The sequence below is a fragment of the Hemibagrus wyckioides genome, linkage group LG02, assembly GCF_019097595.1.
Source record: "Hemibagrus wyckioides isolate EC202008001 linkage group LG02, SWU_Hwy_1.0, whole genome shotgun sequence".
Classification (NCBI taxonomy): Eukaryota; Metazoa; Chordata; class Actinopteri; order Siluriformes; family Bagridae; genus Hemibagrus; species Hemibagrus wyckioides.
In genome coordinates, this window is record NC_080711.1 from 22,632,715 (window position 1) to 22,645,086 (window position 12,372).

Sequence of the window (12,372 nt, forward strand, 5' to 3'; positions counted from 1 at the left end):
AAGAAGGTCATTCTAAGGGCCACATGAATGTCACTGTAATGACATCATGATGTCAATCCAGCCATTAGCTTTTCATATATGTGCATGTGAAAACCCATAGGTATTAATAAACTTAATTATACGTTATTCATATTTTATGCATACACTGGAATAAAAAACATTTGACCAATTGATTAAATATAAATACAAATTAAACTAAGCAAGCAGATATATTTTCTTTATTCTTTATATCTTTTCCTGTAGTTATTGCTTTGTTAGCATGATGAAACAATTCCTATTGTCTGTCATCCAGAAAACTGGGCAATGACAACTGTTCCCGCTTTTCCTATCAGTTTTGGAAATAGATCTGTTAAGTGGGTGCATGCTGCTCGGTCATTCCCCCGGTAATCTGTGATTTCATTTTTAACAAATTTGAGTCATGGGATGTCAACGGTGAACAAAAAACTGAATTATGGAAGAGTCAGACAGGATCTGTTTAGTCACCAGTGTAAAGTTAGTGAATTTATATCCTGCAAAGATATCAGTGATATCAGGTAAGAAAACATTTTGCCTGTTATTATCTGTAACAGCCTAACACAACGTTTTGTTTTGTGGTCATGGCTTTAATTTATGTAGCCCACACTACAAAAATTTAACTTTAAATAGTTTGTTTACCCACCCCACCCCCCAAATTTCTTGCTGCTAGTTCTGAAAAGACACAATTTCTTGCTTTTTATACCTGTTTCAAGTCAAGAAGCTTTACTGTCATTTCAAGCACATATAGCTGACGCAGTACATAGTGAAATGAAACAAAGTTTCTCCAGGACCCTGGTGCTACACAGACTACATAAAACATATAACTACAAAACAGAAACAATAACACAGAGCTAGAGGCAGAAGTTTGTCCTAGCTACATAAAGTGCAACGTGTGCAACCAGGTGCAAAAAGGACAAAGACAAGACAGTGAAGAAACAGAAAGCAAAAAAACAACACAAGACAGGACACATAGCACCGAAGAAACATGTGCAACAAAATGAAATAAAATGTGCAAACTCGAGAAACTGTAAAACCAGGTATCTAATAACACATATGTTCATAAACATATATATATATAGCAGCGTGACAGTATGAATTGTGCAAAAATACAGTAGTAGCAGTTGAAAAAGTGCAAATAAAATTTAAACTGGTCAACATAAGTAGTGTGAGTCAGTGCACACAGGTGAGTGTGTCTGGTTGTGAGGGCCTGAATGCTTTGGTACCTCTTTCCAGATGGCAGGAGGGTGAAGAGTGTGTGTGAGGGGTCATCCACAATGCTGATGGCTTGGCGGATGCAGCGTGTGGTGTAAATGTCCATGATAGAGGTACGAGAGACTCCAATGATCTTCTCAGCTGTCCTCACTATCACGATCCGAGATGGTGCAATTCCCGAACCAGGCAGCTACTCAGGATACTCTTGATGGTCCCTCTGTAGAATATGTTCAGGATGGGGGGAGGGAGATGGGCTTTCCTCAGCCTCCACAGGAAGTAGAGACGCTGCTGGGCTTTCTTGGTGTTAAGTGACCAGGTGAAGTTAAAGCTGAGACCCACCATGGTCATGTCATTGGCAAATATAATAATGTGGTTCGAGCTGGGCATTGTTGCACATCGTGAGTCAGCAGAGTGAACAGCAGTGGGTGAGAGCACACAGCCCTGAGTGGCCCCTAGTACCCAATCTGATGGTGTTGGAGATGCTATTCCCAATCCAGACTGACTGAGGTTTTCCGATCAGGAAGTCCAGGATCCAGTTGCAGTGTTCAGGCCCAGCAGGCTCAGATTCTCAATCAGGTGCTGAGGGATGATTGTATTGAATGCTGAACTGAAATCTATAAACAGCATTCGTATGTATGAGTCCTTATTGTCCAGGTGGGTGAGGGCCAGATGGAGGAGACAGGAAACCGTAGACTTATTTGGTACGGGGACGATGGCTTGAGGCACGTAGGAGCAATGGCGCTGCTCAGGGAAGTGTTGAAGACGTCAGTGAAGACATCCACTAGCTGCTTTACAAATTCCCTGAGCACTCTGCCAGGAATGTTGTCTGGTCCAGCAGACTTCCGCCTGCATAGAGTTCTCTTCACCTCAGCCGTGGATAAACAGAGCACCTGATCATTAGGAGAGGGATGGTCTTCCTCACTGCTACGCTGTTCTGTACCTTGAACAGAGCATAGAAGTCATTCAGCGCATCTGGAAGGGAGGCGTCACTATCACAGGCAAGTGATGAGGTCTTGTAGTTTGTGATCACCTGTATGCCCTGCCACATGCGCCAGGAGTCTCCGCTTGTGCTTGTGGGGTGTGTGTCTTCGAGACGGTCAGATTACCGATGCACTTGTTGATGTAGCTGATCACTGATGTCATGTACTCCTCCAAGTTGATAGATTTGTTTTTGGTTGCAGCAGACTTAGTACTGAAAAAACGTCTGAACAAGTTTACATTTGAAGATGGAATTCACCTCCCTTTCAATTTGGCCAAATCAAGATTGTCTGGGTGCCATGAAATTCAAGACAAGTCACTCCCGGGAGTTCTATGCAAGAAAATTGGTAGGCTGCACCGAAAAATTCCAGTTGATGTTGCTTCTGGGATATGCATGGAAATCAAAGGACATTCTGGGTGGGATATTAGGCTTTATACTTGTGAACATTGTCAAGTCTGCTGAGCTTACCAATGTTGAGTATACCACCATTCATGAAGTGATGCACAAGGTGAAAGAAATAGACATCAAATCCATGTCCTACCAGAACGACACTACTAAAATTCAACAATGCCAAATTGAGGCCTCCAAAAAATCACCCGATCATCCTCCTGATCTGTGACTGGCAAACTGGAAATCAAGTTCTGCCTGAAAGTGAAGGCAAGAATTCCACTGCTTGTGGAGGGCACATCCGGATATGAATAAAAAATGGTGATAGGTACATATGCTTCGGTGACAACCAAAGAAAAAAGTTTTTCTTGTTTTCTTTTAAAGTTCCTCCAGGTAAAACCGTGGATGCACACATTATAATTGGTAAAGCTAAAGTTGATCTCACATTTACTGGACTCATCAGGATCACCTGCTGTAATGGTGGCATACTGGAGTTTAAAACCAGTGGAACCTACAAGGGTGTCACTTACTCTAATGGAAAACTTGGTGATGGAAGCTTGGTGTAGCTTTCAGTTAAATTCTTAACATGCTTTAAAAAGAGCAATATAATTAATCTCATATATAAGATTATTTAAATAGCTAATGTTTGTGTTTGATGTTAACTTGGTTTAATTGATTTGTTTTTATTATTAGCTTTTCATAATCATGATTTTTTGGGTTGATTTTTTTTCTCCAAATCTGTAAACCAATGAAAACAGTGATTTGATTTATTCTGTGAGTCTTCCAGTGGTGCAGACCCACAGTTATGATTCATAAAACATTCTTTACAAAACATTCTGAATTATGAACAAAATGTACCACTAGCTTGATTTTACATTACTGAAACAATTGTATTTGATTCTTTTTTTTCAGTAGATTGAGAAGATTATAATCTGTTCTGATTTCCATCAGTAAAATCCCATTTCAAATGAAAGTAATATTCTCACTCACTTTTGCATATGTACACTACCAGTCAAAAGTTTGGACACACCTTCTAATCCCATGGTCTTTCCTGATGTTTATTTCTTTCTACATTGTAAAACAATGCTGAAGGCGGCTGAAATACACTATAATCTCGTTTGAACAGCTGATATTGAGATATGTCTGCTACTGATGCTCTGTAAAGCCTTCATAACGGCTCTAATCTGAGGTGCTGTTAATTGGTGATTTCTGAGGCTGGTAACTCTAAATGAACTTCTCCTCTGCAGCAGAGGTCAGTTTTGGTCTTGCTTTACTGGGATGGTCTTCATGTGAGCCAGTTTCATCATGGTGCTTGATGGGTTTTGCAAATGCACTTGACAATACTGTTCCTGCAAGAACTATTCCAGAACACCTGACCTTCGTGTCTTAAAATAACAGCTGACTGTTTTTTGTTGTCATTACATATGGATTACTTAAGTCCATGTGTGTTATTTCATAGTTTTGAAATCTCCAGGATTGTTCTAGAATGTAGAAAATAAATCCCTAAACAAAAAACATTGAATTAAAAGGTGTGTCCAAATTTTTGACTGGTAGTGTATATACAATTCTAGATGCTTCTTGAGCACTACCACTAAGCAGGTTTTCCTGTTAGAGTTTTAAAAATCTTTTAAGTTGCCATCAAACCTTTGAAGGGTCTGCTTTGAGTCCCAGTCTTCCTACTTAAATGTTTATACATGCTGGAGAAAACATTTATATATGCTGTATTCAAACACATTTAAATGTATTATTATGTATTATTATTATTATTATTATTATTATTATTATTATTATTATTATTATTATGCCCGCTACCATGGAACAACTCAGAGAAGTGCGTTACTTCAAAAAAAAAAAAAAAACTAAAAAAGAAAACAGACCTGCAGTGTGCTTTAACCTTATCTGCAACAGGTAGGGGGATGAATGGGGGAAGGCCTTCCACACCACCAGGGGTCACTACAGATATTTGGTGATGCTGTATGGCCTGACAAATGTGCCTGTCATATTTCAATCTGCATAGACAATATCCTGATTTACTCCACATCCCTAGAAGAGCATGTATAACTATGCAAGATACTGTCCTGCCTCCTACAGCACCAACTGGAGATCAAAAATATGTGAATTCCATAGAGAAACTATCACCTTCCATGGCTACATAATTAGCAGACAAGGGGTGGAGATGGAAATCAGCAAGGTGCAAACAGTCACACAAAGGCCCACTCCCACCACTGTCAAGGACCTACGGTACATCTTGGGGTTCAATAACTTTTCATAAGGGGCTACAGTTTTATTGCTGCCACACTGACTGCATTACTAGGAGGAACATTAAAGAGACTCCTATTGACTGACAAAGCTTAAGCAGCCTTCAACTATCTGAAAAGGACTTTTACCATGGCCCTCATCCTGAAATACCCTGATGAACTGGGCAAGCTGTACCCATGTGTAAACTTTTCCTGCAGACTGACTCTGGCTGAGAGTAATTATAATGTGGGAAAAGGAGAGCTACTGTCAATCTGGACACTGATGAAAGAAGAAACCAAGACTGTGGCCTCTGAATGTCCCCCTACCGACAATATGTGCCCACAGATTTCAGACCCAGAGTTCTCCTCCACCAGCTCTGGACACTCTGGAATCCACTTCTCTGCAGCACTCATACAGAAGACCTTCTGCTTGCTATTCCTGCCCATAGATGTACAGAACTGAGTCAAAGCCTGTGCCATATGTTCCCAGGTCTGGATGTCACACCAACTGCCCTCTGGCCTGTTCGAACCACTTCCAATACTTCCACTTCCAAAGGGGTGAGATTGCCTGCAAGTGTCTCTTCAACCTAAGGCATCACTGCATACCCATGCTCATCAAAGTTCACAAGGGCTGAATAGTCAGCATGAGCTGAAGAGAACAGTCAGGTAAAGTAAGGATTAGTCCATAGCCTTGACACCTCAGTGTGGAGGTATAGGAAAAATGGGAGATGCCTACATGGAGGTGGAAGGCAGAGTGAAGTTAGTCAGAGTTTGTCAAGCTCATAGCGGACAACACTAACCTTTCATCATGCCAATCTAAGCTAAGTTTAGCAACAGCATGTGTGATCACATCTAGGAGCTTTTCAAACACCACAGAATGCCGTGGCAATTCAAATGCTGTTTGCTTCTTGATGACCTCATCAAACTCCACAGAGTCCGATGCAGATAGAATTATATCCTCATGTAGGTTGGCAAAAATCGCAACGTAAGTTCCCATCTGAAAAATAAAAGTGATTCATGTGAAACCATGACAGAATCAGGCGCACTGCCTCAACAGACGCAGGACTCCAGCCACACTGCGGAAATGCTTGGCTGGAAATACAAGCAAGTGAACACGAAATGAGCTTAGTGACAACGTGCGAAACTCAACAGCATGAATGCCACTGCTTTCTCTCAAGAAGCAATTCAGTGGCATACCACTTATTATCATCCACATCAAGCTCCTCAGAGTCCAATGAAGACAATAATTCCTTATTTGGGTCAGGAGAAATCGCAAAGCAAGCTCCTGGTGCTGAAGCGGGGAAATCCGAGGGCAAGAGAAAGGGGATCACTCATCTCTTGTTCTGCTTCCACTAACTCTACCTGCGAGACCCATGATCTAAGTTCACACGCTGCCTCAGCAGACAAGGGACCCAAGTCACGAGGTACAAGCGCTTAGCTGGGTTACAGAGTTACAGAGATGAAATGTTTTGCAGCGCACACAGCCGGCTCCCTCGAGAGCCACGTGTGCATCACTATCAAACAAATCATACAAATAATGCAGAAAAATAATGCACTCATTGGTGTGATGAAGCAGTTGGCAGTTTCCATAAACCATGGTTTATCATGACTGAATGACAGGAATGTCCTGGTAGGAATGCACATATCCTCACAGAAACTGATACATAAAATTACAGTCTCTGTGAGCTCGTCCAAATCAGTGGCTGCAGCTTCAAAAACACTGCAGTGAGTACAGTTGAAACAGGCTTTGTAAATCCAGCTCTGCTTTCAGTAATGTACTACAACTCTACCTGGTACACTAGCAGCTCAGAGGTAGACAAGAAAGCCCTCCAGAGGGTGATCAACTCAGCACGTAAAATCATCGGCTGCTTTCTGACTTAAGGCTCTTTATACATCACACTGCCTTAAAAGGGCAGCAAACATCCTAAAGACCCCTTCTCAACTTGGACATCTCAGCTCTAATGCTCTGGCCTATATATCAGAGCCCTTTTGTATCTGTCTTTGTCAATCACTGTTTGTTTGTCTGCCTGTTCATTTGTGCGTTCGTTTGTTCGTACGTGTGTGCATGCGTGCGTTCGTTCATTTGGTGGTTGTATGTTTATTTGTTTGTTTGTTCAGGTGCTGTCATCTCGTAGGTTTCCATGGTCACGTTATGGTTTGTTAATCATGTTTATTTGCCCCATGTCTTTTGTTAGTTTGTTTGATCCATGTTATTAAAGCAGCACGTTGTTTTATCCTGCTTATCCTCCGTATGCGTTCGGAAGCTTGCGACTACCGCAGAGATCCAGGTTCGAGCCCTGCTTCGGGCGGGGTCTCCTGGATGTTACACCATGACATTTTAATACTCTCTCACAATATGCAACCCCTATGTTCAACTATTGTGCAATAACTTATTTATATCTACATAAATAGTATTTACATAATTACTTATACCTTATACACCATTACACTAATTGGCTTATTTATTACTATTGTTTTGACTGCAGTTGTTTTTATTTCATTATTTTACTTGTTAAAATGGATGTATAGTTTGCTCCACAATATATTTGAATTGCACTGTAAGGACTGCTCTAATTTCATTGTACTCTGTATAGTGACAAAAGAATCTTGATCTACATTATAGCAGCTATAAGAGGTAATCGGCCTCACTTTTTTCTGTTTCATATCAACTAGGCACCATTGTTTAAAATAACTGGTCCTTAATCTTTGTTATTTATGATAATGACAATTTCCATCATAATGAAAAGGAAAAGTTATATAAAATTATTCAATCTCCAATCTTCAAGTTATTCTATAAGGTCAGTGCAGCTTGCACTTCATTCCTGTTAATGTATATCTATGTATATGTATATGTATATGACTAATGTATATCTTGGCAGTTTTTGCACCTTAACAGTCTCTTCATTGTTCCTGTTATACTGCACACACACACACACACACTCTCTCTCTCTCTCTCTCTCTCTCTCTCTCTCTCTCTCTCTCTCTATCTTTCCTGGAGTTCAGTAGCTTGTGCTTTTTATTAAGCATGAGATATTTTATTATTATTATCTTATCGTAATAAAAATTCTTATACATGCATCTTTGTCAGAATCTTTTTTTTTCAGTTTAACTTGATAAACCCTAGGTGTTATTCAATAAGCAAAACATAATACAAATAATAAAAGATTATAAAATATATAGAACCTGCCTACATTGTTAAGAATACGTGAGCACCATGAGTGAATCACACCCATTTTTGAGTAACTGGATCCACAACCAAAAAAAAACTTTGTATGCTGTATGATTCACTCAGTGTGGTTGTTTGTCTATGTGTGGCCCTGCGATGGACTGGCGACCTGTCCAGGGTGTACCCCTGCCTTTCGCCCTATGTGTGCTGGGATAGGCACCAGCAGACCCCCGTGACCCTAGGAGTCCTAGGAATAAGCGGGTATAGACAATGAATGAACGAATGTATGATTCACTCATATCCGAACAGCTAGATTCCTTTTCACTCAGTTCCTTATAACTATATCAGAACTCCATGAACTCTGGTGTGATCTAAAATTCAATTTTCATTTAGTTCCTTAAAACTAACTTTAGCCACACCAAGAGCCTTCTTCAATTTCATATCATGAAAACTTGGTATCCTTGTTTAAAATAAATGGACCAGAATCTGCAATATACATATTAATAACCATTTTCTGTATAATTACAAGGAAAAGCTATATAAAATTGTTCACTCTCTGTAAGTTATGCAATAAGAGGAGTGCAGGGTGTGTGTTATTTCTGTAAATGATTAATGAATATCTTTCTTGCACAAAAGACCTTTATATGCTCTATCATTCAGTCAGATTCATAAAACTTTCTTAAAACACACAATATTAGGCAAATCCCTCCCAAAATCAGAAAGGTCATGAGAAATGTGATCAAAATTAAGAAAACAGGAGAGAATAAAGCAGCCAGTATTGCTTCAGACATCAGTGAGAATGACCAGATACAAAAAGAACATTCAACACAGGATCAATGATCATCGGTACAGAGGAAGAATGAAATTTATAGAAAAAGAGCAGCTATTTTTATTCTCTTGGCAAAGAAAAAGTTTCTGTGACAAAAAGTACTAAAAAGTAACTAAATGATAAGGGTGTGTGTTATCTGTATTCCAACTAACTAACTAACTAACTAACTAACTAACTAACCTGTTCCATGGAAGGGTGGTATGAGGTCAAGTCGAGCCAATTGGCTTTGAAGGTCATTTTGACCATATATGGGTGACGCAATTCACAGTGAAATGATACCTCGTTAATCCTGGATTCTGATGCTACATAAGGACACCGAGCTACTTGAGACAACACAAAACTAAGGGCTAAGAAGTAAACAAAAAATTATCCCACTGTCATAAAGGGCATGTGTGCAAATTTGTAAAAATGCAAAAAAAGTCAAATATAAAGAAAGCAGACTGAGGGCAAAGACAATAGTTGAGTATTGGTGTGTATGTGTGTGTGTGTAGGGCATTCCAGTCCCTGAGTGTTGAGAGTCTGATGGCTTGAGGGAAAAAACTGTTATATAGCCTGGTTGCGAGGGCCTGAATGTTTCGGTACCTTTTTCCAGGTGGCAGGAGGGTGAAGTGTGTGTGGGAAGGGTGTGTGGGGTCATCCATAATGCTGTTGGCTTTGCGGATCCAGAGTGGGCATCTGGAGAAAGGTCTTCTTTCAGCTAAATAAAATTGAACTTGGATGGATCTGATGGTACCAGAATCAAACTGCTCAACCAGGGTACTTTAAAGCATGGATGTGAACATGGCTGGAGTAACAGTTACAGAAACCATGTCCAGGTTATCAAAGTTTTCTGTGACACAAAGGAAAGCAAACAAATAAATCAATTCATTGTGCCTTTTAAAGTGATCTGACAGTTCAAGGCAATCAACCTCTGAAGGAGTGAAAGGCTTGTCTAATCTGAATTCCAGCTAATGGCACAGACAAACAAACAAAACTGTTACTTGGAAGTATGGTGTAAGGTCTAAGACCACCCACTTTATTTGGTATAAATATGAGAGCGTGCAGCTTCAGTCTTATCCATAAACTTGCATCCTTCACAAGACATCTTTTGAAGAAGGCATTTTTTGCTACCTGCTTTGTCAGATCCTTGTAAGTGTGCTGTTTATTCTTGATTACATTATGTCGGTTTACTGTGTTTGTAGATTACTGCGTATGTAGATTATAGTATTACAGCATTATAGTTGCTGTTTATGTTGTTGATGTCTGTATGTTAATCTTTAATAATTGCATAATTCAACTCTGAACATGATGATGTCAGTGAAATCTTAGGGTCTCAAAGTTCTGTATTATGCCGGAATTTACTATGTTTAATGTTAGTGAAGGGGTCTCAGACACAGTGATACACCAAGAGCTGACATGAGAAGAGGAAACATAATGGAGAGACTAGTCTTGAGGGTAAACAGTTCAACCACATGTATCAAGGAAAGATAGAAAACAAGCAAAAATATAAAGGCAAGGCAAGATCATACCTGATAAATCTATCCAGCTCAGAAGTTATATGGTGCAAACAGGAACTGGGTGAGGTAATCGACGAGATGATTAGAACACAGAGGATAGCATCTGTTATGTTATAGTCTGGGCTGGGTGTTGCACATGGTTAAGGTCAGTTAAGGGAACTTTTTGTAAAGCATTACTTTGAACATTAGCACACAGAGAGTCATCTAATGATACAATTGGTTGATCATGCTTCATGAGCTGAATCAGCAAATAATATCAGCAGTAGTTCATGCTTCTGGCATTTTATTTTTTAACCACAATTCTTCTTAAACATGCCTCTTTATTAAGAGAATTTTTTTTTACATTTAAACCGTAATGTTTATCTTTTTAAGGTTAAGAGCAAGATCATGTCATACCTGGCAAATGTTGTTGAAGTCGGCGGGAAAGGAGGAGAGGCTTTCCATTTTGATGGCACTGAAAATGGATCCCTGTTGAAAAGGATCAGTGTTTGGGTCAATGAAACTACGGTGAAAGCTGTGACAGTGTGGCTTGCTGATGACCAGTCCAAACAGTATGGTAGGCCTGATGGTGATCTGAAAGAGTTTACATTTGAAGATGGAGAGCATCTCACCTCCCTTTCACTTTGGCCAAATCAAGATGGAAATCGTCTGGGTGCCATCAAATTCAAGACAAACCTCACCCGGGAGTTCCATGTAAGCGTGACAAATGGCAGGCTGTATCCAGAAGTTCCAGTTGATGTTGCTTCTGGGATCTGCATAGGAATCAAAGGACGCTCAGGTTGGGATATTGATCGCTTCGGCTTCATATTCATTAATACCATCAAATCTGCTGAGCTTACCAATGTTGAGTATCCCAACATTCATGAAGTGATCCCCAAGGTAAAAGAAATTGACATCAAATCCATGTCCTACCAGAACAACACTAATACAACTCAACAATACCAAATTGAGGCCTCCGAAAAAATCACCCCAACATCCTCCTGGTCTGTGACCGACCAACTGGAAATCACATTCTGCCTGAAAGTGAAGGCAGGAATTCCACTGCTTGTGGAGAGCTCATCAGGATATGAATTAAAAGTTGGTGATATAGGTACATATGCTTCGGTGACCACTGAAGAAAAAATGGAGTTCTTCCCATTTTCTTTTAAAGTTCCTCCAGGTAAAACCATGGATGCGCGCACTGTAATTGGTGAAGCTAACGTCAATCTCCCATTCACTGGCATCATCAAGATCACCTGCTGTAATGACAGAGTGCTGGAGTTTGGAACCAGTGGAACCTACAAGGGTGTCTCTTTCTCTGATGGAAAAGTGGTTGTGAATGAATCAACCAAAACTCTTGGTGTAGCTTAGAGTTAATTTCTCAAAATGAAAAATGTTTGTATTTGCTGTTAACTTGGTTTAATTGATTTTATTTTTAATTATTAGCTTGTCATAATGATACATACAGATACATACAGCAATGATTCCTACAGTTTATTCTGATAGTCCAGTGATGCAAGACTAACCAAGATTTTCTATTAATAAAAAATTATTTACAAAACATTCTGAGTAATTAACAAAACATATCACTTGATTATTTTTAGATCTAGTTTGACTGTAGCTTCATGTAATAATTGTATTCAATTTTCTTTTTACATATTCAGAAGATTATAATCTATTATGATTTCTATCAATAAAATATATCTCAAGTGAAACTAATGTTCTGACTCATTTTTGCACACTTATGTACTATTCTAGATGATTCTTGAGCACCACCACTAACCAGGATTTCTAGTTAGAGTTTAAAAAATCTTTTAAGTTGCCTTCAAACCTTTGAAAGCTCTGCATGGAGTCCCAGTCTTCCCAGTAAAATGTTTCTATATTCTGGAGTAGATGAATACTCATACACTACTTGAGCACGTTTAAACAAATGAACACAATTTTCACTTACAAGTACATTTTTTCTAAACTTCTATACTATAATTATTATCTTTTGCTTTCATTTAATTATAATTTCTCAGAACTTTGTCCACTTTGGCCATAATGTGTACAAGATTAGTTACTTCTGAGGT

General features: G+C 39.3%; 1 protein-coding gene and 1 pseudogene across 1 annotated transcript; both read left to right on the forward strand.

Annotated features, from left to right (window-relative positions):
• The first annotated feature begins 2,453 nt into the window (after positions 1-2,453).
• LOC131364554 (aerolysin-like protein) lies at positions 2,454-3,159 on the forward strand (annotated as a pseudogene).
• Positions 3,160-9,853: 6,694 nt separating this feature from the next.
• Positions 9,854-11,995, forward strand: LOC131370112 (aerolysin-like protein). Its single transcript, XM_058417215.1, has 2 exons — positions 9,854-9,953; positions 10,694-11,995. The coding sequence occupies exon 2, from the start codon at positions 10,709-10,711 to the stop codon at positions 11,669-11,671; it is 963 nt and encodes a 320-aa protein (XP_058273198.1). The 5' UTR covers positions 9,854-9,953; positions 10,694-10,708; the 3' UTR covers positions 11,672-11,995.
• Positions 11,996-12,372: the final 377 nt, after the last annotated feature.